Source organism: Brachyhypopomus gauderio, chromosome 13 (genome assembly GCF_052324685.1).
Source record: "Brachyhypopomus gauderio isolate BG-103 chromosome 13, BGAUD_0.2, whole genome shotgun sequence".
Taxonomy (NCBI): domain Eukaryota; kingdom Metazoa; phylum Chordata; class Actinopteri; order Gymnotiformes; family Hypopomidae; genus Brachyhypopomus; species Brachyhypopomus gauderio.
In genome coordinates, this window is record NC_135223.1 from 8,470,884 (window position 1) to 8,497,183 (window position 26,300).

The 26,300-nt window shown below is 43.5% G+C and overlaps 1 protein-coding gene across 3 annotated transcripts in view; it reads right to left on the minus strand.

The window, feature by feature from the left end:
- The window catches only part of ptpn6 (protein tyrosine phosphatase non-receptor type 6), a 74,751-nt gene that overhangs the window by 43,462 nt on the left and 4,989 nt on the right, over positions 1-26,300 (minus strand). For all 3 annotated transcript variants that reach the window (XM_076970627.1, XM_076970628.1, XM_076970629.1), the window contains 9 exons: positions 25,151-25,345; positions 19,451-19,631; positions 18,411-18,527; positions 18,009-18,137; positions 17,599-17,695; positions 16,515-16,594; positions 16,197-16,343; positions 15,879-16,010; positions 11,056-11,210 (listed from right to left, as the gene is read on the minus strand). In XM_076970627.1, coding sequence (XP_076826742.1) covers positions 11,056-11,210; positions 15,879-16,010; positions 16,197-16,343; positions 16,515-16,594; positions 17,599-17,695; positions 18,009-18,137; positions 18,411-18,527; positions 19,451-19,631; positions 25,151-25,345 — 1,233 coding nt within the window. The remainder of the gene's footprint in view (positions 1-11,055; positions 11,211-15,878; positions 16,011-16,196; positions 16,344-16,514; positions 16,595-17,598; positions 17,696-18,008; positions 18,138-18,410; positions 18,528-19,450; positions 19,632-25,150; positions 25,346-26,300) is intronic.

Genomic DNA, 26,300 nt, shown 5'->3' on the forward strand with positions numbered 1-26,300 from the left:
CCACAAACAATGCAGCAGCAAAAGCTGGTTTGTTGTGGCTGAAGAAATCGCCCACGCTACAGTCTTTTTCAGAGGGAGCGTTTTTGAAGCACAATTGCGATTTTCACACTTATTTAATATTTCAAGTTTTTAACAAAGTAAATGTGATATCTTTGATGTTATTTTTCTTTATTCACTTGGATAGTTTGATCATTGATTGATAGAGTAATGTGGGTTTCATCACCTAACAAATTAAAAGGATTTATGTTATAATAACGGCAACAAGCAAACATATTTTTAATATCTATTTAAATATATCTGTAATATTTGTAACTTGAATAAGTAATAAATTCAGAGGTATTTAATAGGGGTGGGAATCGTTTACTATCTCACGATTCGATTCCGATTTTGGGGCCCACGATTCGATTCAAAATCGATTTTCGATTCAAAACGATTTTTGATTCAAAAAACAATTTGGTTTATAAAAATGTCTGCTTCAGTCTATAAAATCTGCATGATCTACTACAGTCTGCTTTGCCAGACAGAATGACAAATATAGAAAATTAAGTGTCTTTCACATTTAATTAACAAAAATAAAGTGCTTTGGTAAAATAAAATGGTTTTTGTTGTGTTAACAAAATTCTTGAGCTTCATTTTGCGAGCTGTCAGGGCTGGCTCGGATGCAGTTCCCCCAGCCGTCGCTAGGGGCACCACAGTCAGTCCCAGACTAAACCGGCGTAACTGTATGTTCTCAGCCAGGTCCCTGCTTTCTCTGTGGTTGCTTCTCTTTTAATGGTGTCTCGCCACCTCTCTCTGTTATGCTTTCTCTTTACTTATTCGAGTATCTATCTCCTGCATCGCTTCCTGACCCATCTCAAGTTTTCCCAATTCTACATTTCCCAATGTATTTCTTCCTATCCGTTTTGCCTTTATTTTTGGGAAGGGTTTTATTTTGCTGCAGCATTTTTTGCCAGTTACTTCTGCTGGCGTCCTTGGTTTCGTTCGGTCTTCCCCGGCATTCGGTAAAAACCAAAATGAACCCATATTTTTGCCGTAAATGAAGACGGGACAGGTTGAATATCTCTTTCCTCCATCTGTTTTGAACCTTTTCCGTGCATGAGTCTGTCCCAGAACCTGCTGCGTAAAGTCTCGCGTAATTTTGTAATTGCATAACGCGAGACTTCACCACGACTTAGAATCGATTTTGGAACATTTAAAATCGATTCTGAATAGTAGTAAATGAGAATCAATTTTTGATATATGAATCGATTTTTTGGCACACCTAGTATTCATCTAGTATTTAACATTAAGGAGTAGGTACATTTATAAGTTACATATGGCCCTTCGTGGGTAACGATTATGCTGATGTGGCCCGCGGTGAAAATGAGTTTGACACCCTCAGATCCCACTGTACCACTAGCCCATCCCACTGTACCACTAGCCCAACCCACTCTACCACTAGCCCAACCCACTCTACCACTAGCCCAACCCACTTTACCACTAGCCCAACCCACTCTACCACTAGCCCATCCCACTGTACCACTAGCCCAACCCACTCTACCACTAGCCCAACCCACTCTACCACTAGCCCAACCCACTTTACCACTAGCCCAACCCACTTTACCACTAGCCCAACCCACTCTACCACTAGCCCAACCCACTCTACCACTAGCCCAACCCACTTTACCACTAGCCCAACCCACTTTACCACTAGCCCATCCCACTTTACCACTAGCCCAACCCACTGTACCACTAGCCCAACCCACTCTACCACTAGCCCAACCCACTTTACCACTAGCCCAACCCACTGTACCACTAGCCCAACCCACTTTACCACTAGCCCAACCCACTCTACCACTAGCCCATCCCACTGTACCACTAGCCCATCCCACTTTACCACTAGCCCAACCCACTTTACCACTAGCCCAACCCACTGTACCACTAGCCCAACCCACTGTACCACTAGCCCAACCCACTGTACCACTAGCCCAACCCACTTTACCACTAGCCCAACCCACTTTACCACTAGCCCAACCCACTCTACCACTAGCCCATCCCACTTTACCACTAGCCCAACCCACTTTACCACTAGCCCAACCCACTGTACCACTAGCCCAACCCACTGTACCACTAGCCCAACCCACTCTACCACTAGCCCAACCCACTTTACCACTAGCCCAACCCACTCTACCACTAGCCCAACCCACTTTACCACTAGCCCAACCCACTTTACCACTAGCCCATCCCACTCTACCACTAGCCCAACCCACTGTACCACTAGCCCATCCCACTGTACCACTAGCCCATCCCACTTTACCACTAGCCCAACCCACTTTACCACTAGCCCAACCCACTGTACCACTAGCCCAACCCACTGTACCACTAGCCCAACCCACTGTACCACTAGCCCAACCCACTCTACCACTAGCCCAACCCACTTTACCACTAGCCCAACCCACTTTACCACTAGCCCAACCCACTCTACCACTAGCCCATCCCACTTTACCACTAGCCCAACCCACTGTACCACTAGCCCAAACCACTCTACTAGCCCAACCCACTGTACCACTAGCCCAACCCACTGTACCACTAGCCCAACCCACTGTACCACTAGCCCAAACCACTCTACTAGCCCAACCCACTGTACCACTAGCCCAACCCACTGTACCACTAGCCCAACCCACTGTACCACTAGCCCAACCCACTCTACTAGCTCAACTCACTCTACTAGCCCAACCCACTCTACTAGCCCAACCCACTGTACCACTAGCCAAACCCACTCTTAGCCCAACCCACTGTACCACTAGCCCAACCCACTGTACCACTAGCCCAACCCACTCTACTAGCTCAACTCACTCTACTAGCCCAACCCACTCTACTAGCCCAACCCACTCTACTAGCTCAACCCACTGTACCAACATGTGCCAAACTCAAGGTCCGCAGGCCAAAAAATTCAAATATGTGCAGAGACCAAAAACTACCTGTGAAGTGGCGGAATCTCCACACTGCAGTTTCTATATTGATGCAATTTTCCCAATAAGTGTAATTAAGAAATAAAATAATAATCCCAAAATGTCCAGGAAAAGAAAAATCGATGTAGATGTGAGGGTGTTTCAAGAAAGATATGAAAGCGTATAAATGTTTGCTTTAAGGAGAAAAAGTGGTATGTCTTTTGTGTTATGAAGCGGTGGCTGTTGTCAAAAAGTACAACCTACGTCGGCATTTTGAGCCCAAAAACAAAGCTAAGTATGTCAAAATTAGGCATCAAGAAAAACAAATTGCCAAAGAATTAAAAGGCAAACTGCGATCGCAACAGAATGTGTTAGTGAAAGCCACAACCACAAACAATGCAGCAGCAAAAGCTGGTTTGTTGTGGCTGAAGAAATCGCCCACGCTACAGTCTTTTTCAGAGGGAGCGTTTTTGAAGCACAATTGCGATTTTCACACTTATTTAATATTTCAAGTTTTTAACAAAGTAAATGTGATATCTTTGATGTTATTTTTCTTTATTCACTTGGATAGTTTGATCATTGATTGATAGAGTAATGTGGGTTTCATCACCTAACAAATTAAAAGGATTTATGTTATAATAACGGCAACAAGCAAACATATTTTTAATATCTATTTAAATATATCTGTAATATTTGTAACTTGAATAAGTAATAAATTCAGAGGTATTTAATAGGGGTGGGAATCGTTTACTATCTCACGATTCGATTCCGATTTTGGGGCCCACGATTCGATTCAAAATCGATTTTCGATTCAAAACGATTTTTGATTCAAAAAACAATTTGGTTTATAAAAATGTCTGCTTCAGTCTATAAAATCTGCATGATCTACTACAGTCTGCTTTGCCAGACAGAATGACAAATATAGAAAATTAAGTGTCTTTCACATTTAATTAACAAAAATAAAGTGCTTTGGTAAAATAAAATGGTTTTTGTTGTGTTAACAAAATTCTTGAGCTTCATTTTGCGAGCTGTCAGGGCTGGCTCGGATGCAGTTCCCCCAGCCGTCGCTAGGGGCACCACAGTCAGTCCCAGACTAAACCGGCGTAACTGTATGTTCTCAGCCAGGTCCCTGCTTTCTCTGTGGTTGCTTCTCTTTTAATGGTGTCTCGCCACCTCTCTCTGTTATGCTTTCTCTTTACTTATTCGAGTATCTATCTCCTGCATCGCTTCCTGACCCATCTCAAGTTTTCCCAATTCTACATTTCCCAATGTATTTCTTCCTATCCGTTTTGCCTTTATTTTTGGGAAGGGTTTTATTTTGCTGCAGCATTTTTTGCCAGTTACTTCTGCTGGCGTCCTTGGTTTCGTTCGGTCTTCCCCGGCATTCGGTAAAAACCAAAATGAACCCATATTTTTGCCGTAAATGAAGACGGGACAGGTTGAATATCTCTTTCCTCCATCTGTTTTGAACCTTTTCCGTGCATGAGTCTGTCCCAGAACCTGCTGCGTAAAGTCTCGCGTAATTTTGTAATTGCATAACGCGAGACTTCACCACGACTTAGAATCGATTTTGGAACATTTAAAATCGATTCTGAATAGTAGTAAATGAGAATCAATTTTTGATATATGAATCGATTTTTTGGCACACCTAGTATTCATCTAGTATTTAACATTAAGGAGTAGGTACATTTATAAGTTACATATGGCCCTTCGTGGGTAACGATTATGCTGATGTGGCCCGCGGTGAAAATGAGTTTGACACCCTCAGATCCCACTGTACCACTAGCCCATCCCACTGTACCACTAGCCCAACCCACTCTACCACTAGCCCAACCCACTCTACCACTAGCCCAACCCACTTTACCACTAGCCCAACCCACTCTACCACTAGCCCATCCCACTGTACCACTAGCCCAACCCACTCTACCACTAGCCCAACCCACTCTACCACTAGCCCAACCCACTTTACCACTAGCCCAACCCACTTTACCACTAGCCCAACCCACTCTACCACTAGCCCAACCCACTCTACCACTAGCCCAACCCACTTTACCACTAGCCCAACCCACTTTACCACTAGCCCATCCCACTTTACCACTAGCCCAACCCACTCTACCACTAGCCCAACCCACTTTACCACTAGCCCAACCCACTGTACCACTAGCCCAACCCACTCTACCACTAGCCCATCCCACTGTACCACTAGCCCAACCCACTCTACCACTAGCCCATCCCACTTTACCACTAGCCCAACCCACTGTACCACTAGCCCAACCCACTCTACCACTAGCCCATCCCACTGTACCACTAGCCCATCCCACTTTACCACTAGCCCAACCCACTTTACCACTAGCCCAACCCACTGTACCACTAGCCCAACCCACTGTACCACTAGCCCAACCCACTGTACCACTAGCCCAACCCACTTTACCACTAGCCCAACCCACTTTACCACTAGCCCAACCCACTCTACCACTAGCCCATCCCACTTTACCACTAGCCCAACCCACTTTACCACTAGCCCAACCCACTGTACCACTAGCCCAACCCACTCTACCACTAGCCCAACCCACTTTACCACTAGCCCAACCCACTCTACCACTAGCCCAACCCACTTTACCACTAGCCCAACCCACTTTACCACTAGCCCATCCCACTCTACCACTAGCCCAACCCACTGTACCACTAGCCCATCCCACTGTACCACTAGCCCATCCCACTTTACCACTAGCCCAACCCACTTTACCACTATCCCAACCCACTGTACCACTAGCCCAACCCACTGTACCACTAGCCCAACCCACTGTACCACTAGCCCAACCCACTTTACCACTAGCCCAACCCACTTTACCACTAGCCCAACCCACTCTACCACTAGCCCATCCCACTTTACCACTAGCCCAACCCACTGTACCACTAGCCCAAACCACTCTACTAGCCCAACCCACTGTACCACTAGCCCAACCCACTGTACCACTAGCCCAACCCACTGTACCACTAGCCCAAACCACTCTACTAGCCCAACCCACTGTACCACTAGCCCAACCCACTGTACCACTAGCCCAACCCACTGTACCACTAGCCCAACCCACTCTACTAGCTCAACTCACTCTACTAGCCCAACCCACTCTACTAGCCCAACCCACTGTACCACTAGCCAAACCCACTCTTAGCCCAACCCACTGTACCACTAGCCCAACCCACTGTACCACTAGCCCAACCCACTCTACTAGCTCAACTCACTCTACTAGCCCAACCCACTCTACTAGCCCAACCCACTCTACTAGCTCAACCCACTGTACCAACATGTGCCAAACTCAAGGTCCGCAGGCCAAAAAATTCAAATATGTGCAGAGACCAAAAACTACCTGTGAAGTGGCGGAATCTCCACACTGCAGTTTCTATATTGATGCAATTTTCCCAATAAGTGTAATTAAGAAATAAAATAATAATCCCAAAATGTCCAGGAAAAGAAAAATCGATGTAGATGTGAGGGTGTTTCAAGAAAGATATGAAAGCGTATAAATGTTTGCTTTAAGGAGAAAAATTGGTATGTCTTTTGTGTTATGAAGCGGTGGCTGTTGTCAAAAAGTACAACCTACGTCGGCATTTTGAGCCCAAAAACAAAGCTAAGTATGTCAAAATTAGGCATCAAGAAAAACAAATTGCCAAAGAATTAAAAGGCAAACTGCGATCGCAACAGAATGTGTTAGTGAAAGCCACAACCACAAACAATGCAGCAGCAAAAGCTGGTTTGTTGTGGCTGAAGAAATCGCCCACGCTACAGTCTTTTTCAGAGGGAGCGTTTTTGAAGCACAATTGCGATTTTCACACTTATTTAATATTTCAAGTTTTTAACAAAGTAAATGTGATATCTTTGATGTTATTTTTATTTATTCACTTGGATAGTTTGATCATTGATTGATAGAGTAATGTGGGTTTCATCACCTAACAAATTAAAAGGATTTATGTTATAATAACGGCAACAAGCAAACATATTTTTAATATCTATTTAAATATATCTGTAATATTTGTAACTTGAATAAGTAATAAATTCAGAGGTATTTAATAGGGGTGGGAATCGTTTACTATCTCACGATTCGATTCCGATTTTGGGGCCCACGATTCGATTCAAAATCGATTTTCGATTCAAAACGATTTTTGATTCAAAAAACAATTTGGTTTATAAAAATGTCTGCTTCAGTCTATAAAATCTGCATGATCTACTACAGTCTGCTTTGCCAGACAGAATGACAAATATAGAAAATTAAGTGTCTTTCACATTTAATTAACAAAAATAAAGTGCTTTGGTAAAATAAAATGGTTTTTGTTGTGTTAACAAAATTCTTGAGCTTCATTTTGCGAGCTGTCAGGGCTGGCTCGGATGCAGTTCCCCCAGCCGTCGCTAGGGGCACCACAGTCAGTCCCAGACTAAACCGGCGTAACTGTATGTTCTCAGCCAGGTCCCTGCTTTCTCTGTGGTTGCTTCTCTTTTAATGGTGTCTCGCCACCTCTCTCTGTTATGCTTTCTCTTTACTTATTCGAGTATCTATCTCCTGCATCGCTTCCTGACCCATCTCAAGTTTTCCCAATTCTACATTTCCCAATGTATTTCTTCCTATCCGTTTTGCCTTTATTTTTGGGAAGGGTTTTATTTTGCTGCAGCATTTTTTGCCAGTTACTTCTGCTGGCGTCCTTGGTTTCGTTCGGTCTTCCCCGGCATTCGGTAAAAACCAAAATGAACCCATATTTTTGCCGTAAATGAAGACGGGACAGGTTGAATATCTCTTTCCTCCATCTGTTTTGAACCTTTTCCGTGCATGAGTCTGTCCCAGAACCTGCTGCGTAAAGTCTCGCGTAATTTTGTAATTGCATAACGCGAGACTTCACCACGACTTAGAATCGATTTTGGAACATTTAAAATCGATTCTGAATAGTAGTAAATGAGAATCAATTTTTGATATATGAATCGATTTTTTGGCACACCTAGTATTCATCTAGTATTTAACATTAAGGAGTAGGTACATTTATAAGTTACATATGGCCCTTCGTGGGTAACGATTATGCTGATGTGGCCCGCGGTGAAAATGAGTTTGACACCCTCAGATCCCACTGTACCACTAGCCCATCCCACTGTACCACTAGCCCAACCCACTCTACCACTAGCCCAACCCACTCTACCACTAGCCCAACCCACTTTACCACTAGCCCAACCCACTCTACCACTAGCCCATCCCACTGTACCACTAGCCCAACCCACTCTACCACTAGCCCAACCCACTCTACCACTAGCCCAACCCACTCTACCACTAGCCCAACCCACTTTACCACTAGCCCAACCCACTTTACCACTAGCCCATCCCACTTTACCACTAGCCCAACCCACTCTACCACTAGCCCAACCCACTTTACCACTAGCCCAACCCACTGTACCACTAGCCCAACCCACTTTACCACTAGCCCAACCCACTCTACCACTAGCCCATCCCACTGTACCACTAGCCCATCCCACTTTACCACTAGCCCAACCCACTTTACCACTAGCCCAACCCACTGTACCACTAGCCCAACCCACTGTACCACTAGCCCAACCCACTGTACCACTAGCCCAACCCACTCTACCACTAGCCCAACCCACTTTACCACTAGCCCAACCCACTCTACCACTAGCCCATCCCACTTTACCACTAGCCCAACCCACTTTACCACTAGCCCAACCCACTGTACCACTAGCCCAACCCACTGTACCACTAGCCCAACCCACTTTACCACTAGCCCAACCCACTCTACCACTAGCCCAACCCACTTTACCACTAGCCCAACCCACTTTACCACTAGCCCATCCCACTCTACCACTAGCCCAACCCACTGTACCACTAGCCCATCCCACTGTACCACTAGCCCATCCCACTTTACCACTAGCCCAACCCACTTTACCACTAGCCCAACCCACTCTACCACTAGCCCATCCCACTTTACCACTAGCCCAACCCACTTTACCACTAGCCCAACCCACTGTACCACTAGCCCAACCCACTGTACCACTAGCCCAACCCACTCTACCACTAGCCCAACCCACTTTACCACTAGCCCAACCCACTCTACCACTAGCCCAACCCACTTTACCACTAGCCCAACCCACTGTACCACTAGCCCAACCCACTTTACCACTAGCCCAACCCACTCTACCACTAGCCCATCCCACTGTACCACTAGCCCATCCCACTTTACCACTAGCCCAACCCACTTTACCACTAGCCCAACCCACTGTACCACTAGCCCAACCCACTGTACCACTAGCCCAACCCACTGTACCACTAGCCCAACCCACTTTACCACTAGCCCAACCCACTCTACCACTAGCCCATCCCACTTTACCACTAGCCCAACCCACTTTACCACTAGCCCAACCCACTGTACCACTAGCCCAACCCACTGTACCACTAGCCCAACCCACTCTACCACTAGCCCAACCCACTTTACCACTAGCCCAACCCACTCTACCACTAGCCCAACCCACTTTACCACTAGCCCAACCCACTTTACCACTAGCCCATCCCACTCTACCACTAGCCCAACCCACTGTACCACTAGCCCATCCCACTGTACCACTAGCCCATCCCACTTTACCACTAGCCCAACCCACTTTACCACTAGCCCAACCCACTCTACCACTAGCCCATCCCACTTTACCACTAGCCCAACCCACTGTACCACTAGCCCATCCCACTGTACCACTAGCCCATCCCACTTTACCACTAGCCCAACCCACTTTACCACTAGCCCAACCCACTCTACCACTAGCCCATCCCACTTTACCACTAGCCCAACCCACTCTACCACTAGCCCAACCCACTTTACCACTAGCCCAACCCACTTTACCACTAGCCCATCCCACTCTACCACTAGCCCAACCCACTGTACCACTAGCCCATCCCACTGTACCACTAGCCCATCCCACTTTACCACTAGCCCAACCCACTTTACCACTAGCCCAACCCACTCTACCACTAGCCCATCCCACTTTACCACTAGCCCAACCCACTTTACCACTAGCCCAACCCACTTTACCACTAGCCCAACCCACTCTACCACTAGCCCAACCCACTTTACCACTAGCCCAACCCACTTTACCACTAGCCCATCCCACTCTACCACTAGCCCAACCCACTGTACCACTAGCCCATCCCACTGTACCACTAGCCCATCCCACTTTACCACTAGCCCAACCCACTTTACCACTAGCCCAACCCACTCTACCACTAGCCCATCCCACTTTACCACTAGCCCAACCCACTTTACCACTAGCCCAACCCACTGTACCACTAGCCCAACCCACTGTACCACTAGCCCAACCCACTCTACCACTAGCCCAACCCACTTTACCACTAGCCCAACCCACTCTACCACTAGCCCAACCCACTTTACCACTAGCCCATCCCACTCTACCACTAGCCCAACCCACTGTACCACTAGCCCAACCCACTCTACCACTAGCCCATCCCACTCTACCACTAGCCCATCCCACTCTACCACTAGCCCAACCCACTTTACCACTAGCCCATCCCACTGTACCACTAGCCCATCCCACTCTGCTGTACTATCACACCCATTTTCTACCAGGGTGAAGATGTAAAACCATTTTTCACACACAGAATCCTTTAAATCAAACAAAAAACTCTTTTTGGTTCTTTTTTTAGGAAGAGCCTTTTGAAGGGTCCAGTGCACTGATGCTCACACCTGCAGTGAAGCGATCTCAGCTATGAGGAACGCACCTGCAGTGAAGCGATCTCAGCTATGAGGGACACACCTGCAGTGAAGCGATCTCAGCTATGAGGGACACACCTGCAGTGAAGCGATCTCAGCTATGAGGAACGCACCTGCAGTGAAGCGATCTCAGCTATGAGGAATGCACCTGCAGTGAAGTGATCTCAGCTATGAGGAACGCACCTGCAGTGAAGCGATCTCAGCTATGAGGAACGCACCTGCAGTGAAGCGATCTCAGCTATGAGGAACGCACCTGCAATGAAGCGATCTCAGCTATGAGGGACACACCTGCAGTGAAGCGATCTCAGCTATGAGGAACGCACCTGCAGTGAAGCGATCTCAGCTATGAGGGACACACCTGCAGTGGATGACCATGGGTCCGGCATGCGGAAACTCCTGCTGCTTGTTGTTGACCTGTGTGAGGAAGCTGAGCACACCTCCTGGCTCTGCTGGGACACCGTGGTCCGGCCAGCTGAGGTACTGGTACTGCCAGATCTCCCGGGAAGGTGCACTCTGTGAGCATGACAGTGGACAGGACACAGGACAGGCCAGACAGATGAGACATACGGGGTGGACAGAAGACATTAGAGGTGGATCAGATTCAGCTAAATAATTTCACAGACATAAGTAATGGTGTTCACTGCAGCCAGATCTGGCAATGAGTCAAAGGAGAAGGGCACTCGATCAGAATACATGTAGGATGATGTGGACATGAATAGTATGGTTTAAGTCACACATGTATAGGATGACATATATATGTGACCAAGTGGTAAGCAGTTTGGCCTTTTTTACTGAAAAGGGGACTGTGTAATTCATCACTTCCATGAATGTGTGTGTGTGGGAGGGTTAACCTTAACCCTAATCATGCATGCGTGCTCAGTGTCATAAGTAAGAATGATGGATTCATGGTGTTGTGGTGTTTACACCAGCAGACCAGTTTGTGCTGTAAACATTGGCATTTAAACTGACATTTTATCTGTAAAAATATGCAAGTACTTATGACTTATAGGCACCTCAGAAATCATTTATATTGAATTATTTAAAATGAATCACACTAAAAATGCCCACATGCCACCTCACACTAACATTCATAACGCACACGTTATAGTGTATATCACACACATTATAGTGTATAATTACGCAATAATACACGAGAGGGAGTGCTATAATGTGTAATATCGATTGAAACAAATGCATTCGAAGCCAATAGATTTAACGAACTCCCTGTAATTCATTTTGATAACGTTGCTGCTTGTTTGTAGTTGCGCTGTTTGGCTTGTAAACGCTGCTTCGTTGCTAGGTTGCTAGGTTCGATGTGGCGGAGTAATACATGGAGAGCTTCGGTTACAGTGCTATAACGTGTAATATTGGCACTCCTAGATCGCCTCTCAGCCAATCACATTGTAGGGTCGGAACTAACTGTGGTATAATGTGTGTTATACAATGTGTGTGAAAGCATTTGTTTCGATCTGAAACTGGAGGATGAAGCTATAAATGACCAGCCTGATTCCTCCAATGAGCCAAGGTTTGTCACGCTTACAAACAATGATTTGGATGAGCTGGAAATGCAGAGAAACGAAGTTAATACCGTAAAATCCATTATCAATAATTGTTGTACTTTATTTTTAATTAATACAATTTTATCAACAGTTGTTTTGTGTATATTTACCTCTATAATATTTATTGGGTAAGGCTGTTCCAGTGTTGTGTAAGTTTAGCAGCGAGCCATTGAATGGAACTATTTTAACTAGCGGAGTGTTTTTAACCAAACAGGTCGTATTTTCTCGTCCTCTTTAACTCAAAATCTTTCAATAAACAGCGATAATGGAACTGTGGTATAATCGCAATAATACACTCGAGGTTCGTGCTATAATCTGCGGCCACAGCAGTGCCAATATTACACGTTATAGCACTCCCTCTCGTGTATTATTGCGTAATTATAGTGTATATCACACCTTATAGTGTATAACACATTATAGTGTATAACACACACATTCTAGTGTATATCACACACATTCTAGTGCAGGGGTGGCCAACCCGTCATAGACCAAGAGCCACTTTTCTTACTGTGTTACGGCAAAGAGCCACATCGTACATGGGCGAGTGTAATCTGTTGAGCGGGGGGGGTGGCGAGTGTAAATTATTAGCTGTGAAGACAGTCAAATGCGTGTTTTCCACTACGCCGGTTTTAAAAGTATTAGCGGCTCGCTAGGCTTGTAAACTAACCGCGCACCACGAAAATGTAGCAGTGTGTCGCCCCGTTTGTGCAGGTGAGCCCGCGGACCGGCTGGGGAGCCGCATGAAACCAGGCAAAGAGCCACATGCGGCTCACGAGCCGCGGGTTGGCCACCCCTGTTCTAGTGTATATCACACACATTCTAGTGTATAACACACACATTATAGTGTATAACACACACATTATAGTGTATATCACACACATTATAGTGTATAACACTAGGTTCCATATTTTTGTCAATTGTGATTTTTACACCGCAATCGAAATTTGTCCTCCGCTTTTAACCCATCTGTGCAGTTAGAACACACACACACACACACTAGTGATTACTAGGGGGCTGTGGATCACACGTGCCCAGAGTGGTGGGTAGCCCTAGCCCGGGGAGCAGTTGGGGTTAGGTGCCTTGCTCAAGGGCACCTCAGTCATGGCCTCAGGTCTGGGAATCGAACCCACGACATACACTATATACACTATACCCTCCGGTCACAAGACCAGTTCCCTACCACCAGGCCATGACTGCCCCTGTGAGGTGTGAGACGTAACTCCGCGAGATTTCTCGTCGCGTTAAAAATCTGTCTCGCGAGATTTGTGATCCAGCAAGCAGTCAGAATAACGTCGAAAAATACAGGTATTACTATTGAATATGCCCCCGCCACTTTCAAATCGTTGGTTTGGTAGCATTTTGGGTACCCGGCGGAAATAATAAATGGCAAAAGTGTGACTGATAAGACACGGACCATATGCAAACGTATGAAAATAATGCCGTACACCGCGACTAATACGAACAGGGTGCAGAGACATTTACAGCACCACCACAGCTCAGTACTCAAATCAACATATCTCACTTGAACAGAGGTAGCAGGGACAGAAAGGCGCTTTGGCAAGGATATCGGGAGCAGTGTGGGGATGCTAATATTCTTAAAAATGAACATGGCAGTGTAGTTGCAGCAAATTCAGTGACATACTTGGTCAGGCTCTGTTTGCACTATTTGCACTCTGTATTGACAGAGAAGAACTTTTGCACATAATACCATGAGTTCCCTCTTAACGATGGATCTGGTTAACGACGGATCAGAATTACGACCGACTTTTAATTTTATTTCGCGCGGAGGAGCAGTGGCAGCACTGTGGAGTGTTGCGTACGATAAGCCCATCTCAGCAACGCGATCGCTCTTTCTCACGCTGTGCGCACGAGAACATTGATAGTTTTTTTCTATACTGTATTTACGATTAAAGCGTATCTAAATCTAGGGTCGCGCTTAACGACGAAAACTGCTTTACGACGGACTTTTCAGTCTCTAACACCGTCATTAAGCGGGGACTCACTGTAATATTGTTTGCGCTTGAAAAAAGGAGAAATATTTAATCTTATTTATTTTATTTTAACTTTTATGAAATTTTATTTTCATTTCAATTTGTAGAGGAAGAAGTTTATTAAAACTTCTTGCTTACATAATGCATATTAAGAGTTATAATAAAACATTTCAAAATGCCTGTGTAACTCAGTTAAATAAAAGTCTGTTGTCCAGTCATAATTTGTAATTCTAGTGTATATCACACCTTATTGTCACGTTGTGGGGGGGCCCCCTGCCGGTCGCCCCCGTTTACAGCGGCAGCAGTCCTGTTTTTGGTCACGTGATGTTCGTCCCTCAGGTGGGCGGGACCCGTGATTCGTTTCACCTGAGGGTCGTTTGTTCGTCTATATATGTCTTGTCTTTGTACCAGTTGACTGCTGGTTATTATTTCCTTAATCTGGAACAATGTCACGGGTTTTTGGTTTGCGCACTTTCTATTAAACCATCCTTTTTCCCTGAGACTTGGCGTGATCGCTTGCTTGATTGCTCACCCTGCCCGTCACACTTATAGTGTATATCACACACATTATAGTGTATATAACACATTATAGTGTATATTAGGGGTGGATTTTCATAGTCGAATCTGATTCATCAGCTTTTCCCTTTAGTCGACTAATAGACGAATCGGGTTTATTTTTATTTTATTTAGAGCACCTTTTTGCTGTTGTGTCGCAATTTTTTTATATTTTCAGGGAGGCATATTTTATTTAAAGTATTTTTGACATTTTGCACAGTGCCTGTCTGAAAGTTCGATATGCGCAATGCACACTGACGGTTAATGTTTTCTAACGTTTCATTAAAAAATAAATAAGTAAATAAATAAAAGCTGAATAAAGCCAACCTACCATGTTTATTCATTTATCTGAGTGTTTTAGGTTTTTACTTTGAAGAGGAAAAAAGTCCTGAATGAGAACGGGATCCCGTTTAAGGTGCTCTAAAAAAATAAAATAAAAATAAACCCGATTCGACTATTAGTTGACTAAAGGGAAAAACTGACGAATCAGATTTGACTATGAAAATCCTTAGTTGAATACACCACTAGTGTATATCACACATTATAGTGTATATCACACACATTATAGTGTATAACACACATTATAGTGTATATCACACCTTATAGTGTATATCACACACATTATAGTGTATATCACACACATTATATTGTATAACACACACATTATAGTGTATAACACACATTATAGTGTATATCACACCTTATAGTGTATATCACACACATTATATTGTATAACACACACATTATAGTGTATAACACACATTATAGTGTATATCACACCTTATAGTGTATATCACACACATTATATTGTATAACACACACATTATAGTGTATAACACACATTATAGTGTATATCACACACATTATAGTGTATAACACACACATTATAGTGTATATCACACACATTATAGTGTATAACACACATTATAGTGTATATCACACATATTATAGTGTATAACACACATTATAGTGTATAACACACATTATAGTGTATATCACTAAGAAGAGTGGGAAGGAATATGGGGAGGAATGTGTTGACACTGAAACACACTGGGATGGTAGAGAAGCGTTTTCACCTTGTCCACAGGGATGATCTCCAGAGCTCTGACCTTGTAGTCACTGGCATCTCTCTCATTATGTGACATCACCATGTATCTTCCGAACTCTTTAGAGGCTCCGGGGTCTGGCCAGTACGGCACACACTTATTCTGCAGAGCAAACAGATTTTTTCAGCCAATTACTGCAATAAGGTCTAATTTTGAGGTTAAAAGAAAAAGTGTTATCTTGAATATTATGCATTCAAATATCGAAACAAATATTATGAAGTCATCACTACAATTAAGAGAGAGGGTGAATTAGGGGAGAGGGTGAATGACCACAAAAAGTACACTCACCCGCCCTTTCTCAACTTCCCTTGTTGTCATGACGATGACATGTGATTCCTCCTGCCACACCATTTGCCAAAAATCATTGACGGTTGTTGCCAGACATCCTTGACAAGCGATGTAGACTTTTTGAGGACCGATTTCACACAGCTTATTCTAGAGGGAAAAAGATCAAGACCCCCAAAAATGCTGGTGCATAAATAAATATGCTGGTGCATAAATAATAGCTATGGATTACACAATTGGATGAAAATAGTGGTGTTGACTACTATTAAAATATTATACTGTACATTTATAGATCATTATTATAGATTTGTTATTTATTACTTTCACATAGTTGGCATTGATGTAATCAGACCCAACACGGAATGGGTCTCCACCCTGCAGACTGACTCTGGTCTCATCAACTGTTGGAGAGAAGTCAGAGAACAGTGATGAGTACTTAGTCATGACAGTGATGAGTAGTAATGAGTGTTTAGTCATGACAGTGATGAGTAGTGATGAGTGTTTAGTCATGACAGTGATGAGTAGTGATGAGTGTTTAGTCATGAGTGATGAGTAGTGATGAGTGTTTAGTCATGACAGTGATGAGTAGTGATGAGTGTTTAGTCATGACAGTGATGAGTAGTGATGAGTGTTTAGTCATGACAGTGATGAGTAGTGATGAGGGTTTAGTCATGACAGTGATGAGTAGTGATGAGTGTTTAGTCATGACAGTGATGAGTAGTGATGAGTGTTTAGTCATGACAGTGATGAGTAGTGATGAGTGTTTAGTCATGACAGTGATGAGTAGTGATGAGTGCTTAGTCATGACAGTGATGAGTAGTGATGAGTGTTTAGTCATGAGTGATGAGTAGTGATGAGTGTTTAGTCATGAGTGATGAGTAGTGATGAGTGTTTAGTCATCACAGTGATGAGTAGTGATGAGTGCTTAGTCATCACAGTGATGAGTAGTGATGAGTGTTTAGTCCTGACAGTGATGAGTAGTGATGAGTGTTTAGTCATCACAGTGATGAGTAGTGATGAGTGTTTAGTCATGACAGTGATGAGTAGTGATGAGGGTTTAGTCATCACAGTGATGAGTAGTGATGAGTGTTTAGTCATGACAGTGATGAGTAGTGATGAGTGTTTAGTCATGACAGTGATGAGTAGTGATGAGTGTTTAGTCATGACAGTGATGAGTAGTGATGAGTGTTTAGTCATGAGTGATGAGTAGTGATGAGTGTTTAGTCATGACAGTGATGAGTAGTGATGAGTGTTTAGTCATGACAGTGCAGAATGGTTCTAATGTTTCTGTGAAGTTCACAGGGTAGGGTTACAGGGTTGCCAGGGTTACAGGGTTGCCAGGTGAGGACAGTGTGGCTAAGTCTAGGGTGTGGTTAGGAAGGGGCAGTAAAGGTGAGGTTTTTACAAGGTAAAATGTTCTTGTATCTGTTTTTGCTTTTATTTTCTGGACGCATTCCTTCGTCTCTGCTTTTCTTTGTTTTGGAATCTAATTTCTGCAAAGCCTGCAAAGATGGACAGAGAAAATTACCAATCAAAACCGCCTATGCATGCATAGCTTGACAAATCACAATAGCCCATGCGGAGCAGTGTTCCAACTTCCTTTGCTGTAATTAGGGTAGACCCTGTGATCTAAAACATTAAACCCTTTTAATGAGCAGACTACAAATCACCTCAGAGTGAGTACTTTATATAAGCACAAAGCATTTTTCTGCTCTGTGACATTGTTATTAATTATCATAAATGCCTTTATCAGTATCATAAATGTCTTTATCATTATCATAAATTGCTGTGGTTAAAAGTAGCTGTTGCACTCACATCAAACTCCTCCCAGAACCCAGCCTTCAACTTCTCTACTCCTTCCTCATTCTGTGAAGGTGCTTTCTGATCAAGTAACTTCACTCTGTTGTCAATGTCAGCCGCGTTTAGTCGAGTGGAGAAATAGGGCTGACAGAGACAGGGTTTTAGTTAGGGTTTATGTTATACACAGTGATAGTATGCACATGTTATAAATAAATGTGTTTATATGAGTGAGTGTGAGACAGAGAGAGTGTTTATGTAAGTTTGAGACAGAGAATGAGAGTAAGTGTGTGTGTGTCAGAGTGGGTGAGTTAGGTGGGATATATGAACATGAACATGATGTCTCAAGTAACATGGTACTGAATGGAGTCAAACTGAATCAGCAGTAATCTCTGGCACAATCAGGTGAGACTGTCTCACCTGCCTGAGGTAGACCATGGCACCTGAGACCTCTTCGATGCCTGTACGTTTGAAGTGATCCACCAGGTCCACCAGAGAGTCAAAAACATCTTTTCCTCCCACTGTGTAGCGATCATTCTGAAAGGCAGAGACGACCATGATCAACCAGAACACACCTCCATAACACACCCCTGTGACACCCAGAACACACCTCCATAACACACCCCTCTGACACCCAGAACACACCTCCATGACACACCCCTTTGACACCCAGAACACACCTCCATAACACACCCCTCTGACACCCAGAACACACCTCCATAACACACCCCTCTGACACCCAGAACACACCTCCATAACACACCCCTCTGACACCCAGAACACACCTCCATATCACACCCCTTGGACACCCAGAACACACCTCCATAACACACCCCTCTGACAACTATAACAAAGATGCACATACCACATCTTTCCACACACCCAGATCACACCTCCATCACGTACTGCATTACACTGACATTCCCAGTAAGGTCACTTTCTTTCAGCTTATGTCAGAATTTAGAAATGAGGAACCTCAAATGCTACAGTGGTATTACAGGATTATCCCAACTTCACACATACACGTGCACACACACACACACACACACACACACACACACACGTGTAGACACAAACACAATCATATGTGCGTGCAAACACCCACACACATGCCCACAAGACAAGTGGAATGCTGGATAAGAACCTGCATTCATGAGTGTACCCGTGTGTGTGTGTGTGTGTGTGTGTGTGTGTGTGTGTGTGTGTGTTGGTGGATGTGTATTCCCTGTGAATACATTTTAAAGCTGTGATCTGATGTTTATTAACTCCGATTAATACTCCATTCAGAACAGACTCAGGGAACCGCCTTACAGAAAAAAATAACAGACTTATGGAACTACCTAACTGAACTGACTTAGGAACTGACTTAGAGAAACAAATACACAGGTATGCCCACAGAGGTACTCCTACACACACACACACACACACACACACACGTGTGCACACAGGTGAATTCTTACATTACACATGATCTTGATATGGGAGACCCTTTTCCCAGAAGAGCATATTTCATCGGTGAGTGCAGACAGAACGTAGCTGCCAGGCTGAGAGAGGGACTCCCTCACCAGGAACGTGCCCACCTCCCCCTTCTCTCTTAACAACCTCTCAGCACTCGGCCCTGACAGGTGACCATGGTACCACCTGAGGGGAGCAGAGTGTGAGAGAGGGAGGGAGTGAGGAAAGAAAGAGAGAAAGATGGATGGGGTGGGAGAGAGGGCAACACAAAGACAATTACTTTTATTTAGATTATAATTCAAGGATCAAACAAAATAACCCACATTATTGAAGAGGCATGAAAAAATTGTTTTAAAATGGTACCATAGACATTTTGTATAAATCAAATGGTACCAACCCTTAAGAATTCATTTCACTTCAACACTGTAATGCAATAACAGTAAAATCTCAGTGAATAAATACTGAAAATATCTAGAGGTAGTATTGTGTGTGTGTGTGTGTGTGTGTGTGTGTGTGTGTGTGTGTGTGTGTGTGTGTGTGTGTGTGTGTGTGTGTGTGTGTGTGTGTGTGTAGGTGTGGTAGAGCACTGGTAGTTTTCTGTGTGTAAGAATGAGCATGTGTATGTATCTGTGTGAGTATGTTTGAGTAAGTAAGTAAGTAAGTGTGTGTGTGTGTGTGTGTGTGTGTGTGTGTGTGTGTGTGTGTGTGTGTTTGTGTTTGTATGTGTGTTTGTATACATCCTACATGGTGACACTTAAATTTTGGTTCAGTTCTCCGTTTCTACATATTGGTTTCCTGCACTGCGGTCGGAAACTTTTCTGATGACAAGATTTCTCGACTCGACAGCAGGCTAAGAATAGCATGCCCCTCCCCCGTCCTGCTCGTTTAAGAAACACTGAAGTGAAATAAAAGTGAAAAAAATGTTAATTAAAGTTCACTGGGATTTTGTAAATGTGATGCTCCTATCCAATTTTGTTATTAAACAGCATTTTAGGAACAGTTCAGCTTGACACATTCATAGCTGCATCCCAACCCAACCAGGACCTATGAAGGTTTCAGTTAACACGGAGTCAGTAATCATAAGATCAATTATTTTAAAGGTATTAAGACATTTTGAGCGGTAATTACTGTCAGGGGTGATTACTGCAAATGTTAGTTATACAATGACTGTAACTGTCATTATAATTATTGTAATTATTGGTGGTGAATGGTTATTGTAAACTGGTTGCCAACCTAGTAAAAGTAGCAGCCAATAAATTATATATACTGCATATGATAATGTAATGTGTCTGTATTAAAGCTACTGTTTGTGTCTGTATTAGTGCTAGTGTCTGTGTGTGTGTTAGTGCTATAGTGTCTGTATTAGTGCTAGCGTATGTCTGTATTAATGCTACTGTCTGTGTCTGTGTTAGTGCTAGTGTCTGTATTAGTGCTAGTGTCTGTGTCTATTAGTGCTAGTGTCTGTGTTAGTGCTAATGTCTGTGTCTATTAGTGCTAGTGTCTGTATTAGTGCTAGTGTCTGTGTCTATTAGTGCTAGTGTCTGTGTTAGTGCTAGTGTCTGTATTAGTGCTAGTGTCTGTGTCTATTAGTGCTAGTGTCTGTATTAGTGCTAGTGTCTGTGTTAGTGCTAATGTCTGTATTAGTGCTAGTGTCTGTATTAGTGCTACTGTCTGTGTCTGTATTAGTGCTAGTGTCTGTATTAGTGATATAGTGTCTGTGTCAGTATTAGTGATATAGTGTCTGTGTCTGAATTAGTGCTAGTGCCTGTGTCTTGTATTAGTGCTAGTGTCTGTATTAGTGCTAGTGTCTGTATTAGTGCTACTGTCTGTGTCTGTATTAGTGCTAGTGTCTGTATTAGTGCTACTGTCTGTGTCTGTATTAGTGCTAGTGTCTGTATTAGTGATATAGTGTCTGTGTCAGTATTAGTGATATAGTGTCTGTGTCTGAATTAGTGCTAGTGCCTGTGTCTGTATTAGTGCTAGTGTCAGTGTCTATGGCAGTGCCTGTGTCAGTTATTTTACCCTTGTGTAATTTTCCAATGACTAAAAACAAAAAAGAGGGAGAGAAGGGGAGGGGGTAGAGTGAGAGAGAGAGTGAGAGACAGAAAGAGAGAGAGAGAGGGCAGTTAAAGCAAAACCTGAATGGTCTGGTCACTGTTTGCAAATGTGTCAAAACTGAAGTTTCCAACCGCAGATGAAAAGAAGAAGTCAAAGGAACGGATGTGAATGTGTGTGTGAATGTGTGTGTGTGTGTGTGTGTGTGTGTGTGTGTGTGTGTGTGTGTGTGAGATAGAGAGAGTGATCTTTCTCTCTCTCACACATACACACAGGCCCGTTGACAGTCTTGCTAGGGCCCGGGACAAGAAAGTTTAATGTGCCCCCCCCCCCCCCTCCCCTCATTTGAATTTCGTCATTTGACAATTCTTCTTGCACCTCTTGACTTTGGTAACTTCGCGCGCTACGCGCTTCAGCGCAATGAACAAAGTCATGTTTGCAGGGTTCATACACCTTTATAATGTGGAATTAAAGCACTTGTACTTCACTTTAAAGGTCCATTTCAATATTTTCCAGCACGTTAAACTTAATTAAGTTAAATATTTATACATATACTCGAAATAATTAGCTTTTTATCACATTATTTAATGGTTGTTTATTTTCAAAACGCCCAATCTTAACGTCTTCACGAGAACTGTTCAGTCAGACAGCTATTTGTTGTGAAAGTAGTTACTTTCAAGCATTTTCAAGTACTTTAGCCTAAATTCCAGCACTTTTCAAACCTGAAACACAATGCAACATTAAAATTCGTCAGGTAAATGTTTTCCTTTCTTTTCTGCGCTCCAGATTTCTGTATTTACTTTAACTATCCACCACTGTATTTCCCGCTGTTGTGGGGGTACCAGCCGGTTACGGTCGGTGCTGGATCAAACCATTTTCCAGTGGGATGCGGGGGTGTATGCACTTAATGGAAAATATGCAGATAGTTTAAAAAACATATATATTTTAGCCATTGAGTTTATTTTGAGTACAGAATTTTATATTAATGAAAGTTTTCAAGATTATTTAAAAATTATAGACTTTAAATAAAAAATAAATTGCTGGGCTCTTTGATGGGCCCCCCTGGCCCTGGGGCCCGGGACAACAGACCCGGTTGTCCCCCCCTGTCGACGGGGCTGCATACACATACTTGGTTTTCAAAAAACTATTTTGTAACGTGCTTAATAATGCTATCAGCATTTGTAGTCATAGATGATTAGTTCTAAAAGAAGTGTAATGTTCAGTACATTGCTCACTGTGTCCACAACAGACCCTGATGGTCTCTATCCTGAAGCACAGACCGCCACACTCACAACAGACCCTGATGGTCTCTATCCTGAAGCACAGACCGCCACACTCACAACAGACCCTGATGGTCTCTATCCTGAAGCACAGACCGCCACACTCACAACAGACCCTGATGGTCTCTATGCTGAAGCACAGACCGCCACACTCACAACAGACCCTGATGGTCTCTATGCTGAAGCACAGACCGCCACACTCACAACAGACCCTGATGGTCTCTATGCTGAAGCACAGACCGCCACACTCACAACAGACCCTGATGGTCTCTATGCTGAAGCACAGACCACCACCTGACCTCTCCACCCTCAACACGCCATCCCGAGCTTCCCACACACTACCAGCATCATTTATTGGAGCCTCTTCCTGCAGCTGGGGAAAATGCGCATAAAAAGTTTAGTGCATCTGGGATGATAATCTACAGATTAAAGTAGATTATCTTATATCTGTGATGATAATCTACAGATTAAAGTAGATTATCTTATATCGGTGATGATAATCTACAGATTAAAGTAGATTATCTTATATCGGTGATGATAATCTACAGATTAAAGTAGATTATCTTATATCAGTGATGACAATCTACAGATTAAAGTAGATTATCTTATATCGGTGATTCTACAGATTAAAGTAGATTATCTTATATCGGTGATGACAATCTACAGATTAAAGTAGATTATCTTATATCGGTGATGATAATCTACAGATTAAAGTAGATTATCTTATATCGGTGATGACAATCTGGAAACTAAAGTACATTTATAGCACCACACAAATATAGAGTGTTGAGGCTGTGTGTGAGGGGTGAGATTTGGTTCTGTGTAGTATGGCACAGTGCTCACTGCTCACTGAAACACACCACAGGACCTTTAGCATATGAACTATGCCCTTGTAGCATATATAGTACATGATATGAAATATGCCCTTGTAGCATATATAGTACATGATATGAAATATGCCCTTGTAGCATATATAGTACATGATATGAAATATGCCCTTGTAGCATATATAGTACATGATATGAAATATGCCCTTGTAGCATATACAGTACATGATATTTTTACCCCAATAGATTGAGTCATTGTCAGGACAACACGATGACAGCCTGTCTCACCCTCTCACAAAGCTGGACTCTTCGGTTCATGTGTAGACGAATGTGCTCAGCAATCATTTTTGGCATATTCGTTTTTTGTAATCTTGAGCTAAATGTGATAAATTGCATTTCACTCAATACAGGGAGATTTTACTGTCTAACTGGGGCATTAACACCTTCCTGCACATCTACACAGAGCAGTGACATCATTACACAGGTGTGTGGGTTCACGAGTGACATCACCTGTGTAATTAGGTGATGCTCTAGAGTCCAGTGGTGGTGTTCTTTACATCACAGCATCTGACGCTTTGCATTGCACTTGGTGATGTATGTGCTTGGATGCAGCTGCTCAAACATGGAAACCCATTCCATGAAGCTCTCTGCACACTGTTCTTGAGCTCATCTGAAGGCCACATGAAGTTTGGATGTCTGTAGTAATTGACTCTGCAGAAAGTTGGCGACCTCTTCACACTATGTGCTTCAGCATCCACTGACCACGCTCCGTCAGTTTACGTGGTCTACCACTTCATGGCTGAGTTGCTGTTGTTGCCAAACACTTTCATTTAGTTAAAATACAGCTGACAGTTGACTTTGGAATATTTAGGAGTGAGGAAATTTCATGACTGGATTTGTTGCACATGTAGCATCTCATCACAGTTCCAGCTCACTCAGTTCCTGAACGTGACCACATCTTTCACAAATGTTTGTAAAAACAGTCTGCATGCCTAGGTGCTTAATTTTATACACCTGTGGTCATGGAAGTGATTGGAACACCTGATTTTGATAATTTGGATGGGTGAGCGAATACTTTTGACAACATAGTGTATGTTCAGAAAACATTACAGTGCCATGACTAGAAACAAGTAGAGAACTTCTAAATAATTTATTAGCTCAACTGTGTATGCATATCCAGAGACACTGATTATTATTACTATTATTTATTTTATTATTATTATTGTTACAAGAGAGCTGCATAGTGACTTAACACTTTTTGAGTTCTAGGACACAGCTGGGAGTCACTCCTGCTACAACTGAAGCTGTGTGTTTACACATTCATATGTGTGTGTGTGTATATACCCCATATACGCTTGTTACCCCATGTTGCCCCCGCTGTTGCCCCTGCTCCTCCCACTGTTCCCATAGCCCTGATCTTACTGGTCCTTCCTCAGGACCTCTCTCAGGCAGGGTACATTGTCTCAGGTGTATCACGCAGTCAGATCTGTGAGATGTGTCAGGTGTGTCAGGTGTGAAAGAGTGCAGGTAGGAGGCAGCTCACCTCTCTGTAGTGGGGTCAGATGAGTTTAAAGGATATTTGAGGTCAATGATGGTTCCATCTTTGTCCTGCAGGACACCGTGGTTTCCTGTGTAGTACTCCACCAGCTCTGCTAGGGTTGCAAACTTCTCCCCTCCATACAGGTCATAATAATCCCCAGAGTTTTGGATCCTAATGTGTGTAATTGCGTCACCAACTCTGGTGAGGGGGGATTGGTGAGATGCAGGGAGAGAGAGAGACAGAGAGAGACAGAGAGAGAGACAGAGAGAGAGACAGGTAACTCTTTAAGTAATAATACTTCATAGGAATGTGAAAACAACACATAATAGTATATATACATATTTACATATTATTTAAAACATGAAAAGAAGAGCTTCAGACCTCAGTCAGTTAGCTGGAAGGCTAACTACAAGGTACAGAAAAAAGCTATTAATATATTTAATATTTTAAAAAATTAAGGGAACACTTAAACATCACAATGTAACTCTAAGTCAACCACACCAACCTGTTCAGTTAGGAAGCAACACTGATTGTGAATCAATTTTATCTGCTGTTGTGCAAATGGAACAGACAACAGGTAGAAATGAGAGGGAATTATCAACACACCCCCTATAAAGGAGTGGTTCTGCACGTGGGGACCACAGACCTTTTCTCTGTTCTCATCACTTTTGCATTTTGTCAGTTCTCTCACCATAGAGGTAGCATGAGGCCGTGTCTACAACCCACAGAAGTGGCTCAGGTAGTTCAGCTCATCCAGGATGGCACATCAATGTGAGGTGTGACTAGAAGGTTTGCTGTGTCTGTCAGCACAGTGTCCAGAGCATGGATCAGATACCAGGAGACAGGCCAGTACACCAGGAGACGTGGAGGAGGCCGTAGGAGGGCAACAACCCAGCAGCAGGACCGCTACCTCCTCCTTTGTGCAAGGAGGAACAGGAGGAGCACTGCCAGGGCCACTGCCATACTCAAAATTAGAGTTACTAGACATCCTCATTTACTCAGATCTGGTCACCCTACTCAAAATGATTAATTCACTTTTTAATCACAAAAGGGATGGTACTATGTTTGGTAATAGCAGAATATGTGTATTACATAAGATTGTTAGCATATTAAGCTAGCTAGCTTAATATATGCTCAAAATATATCCTGGTTT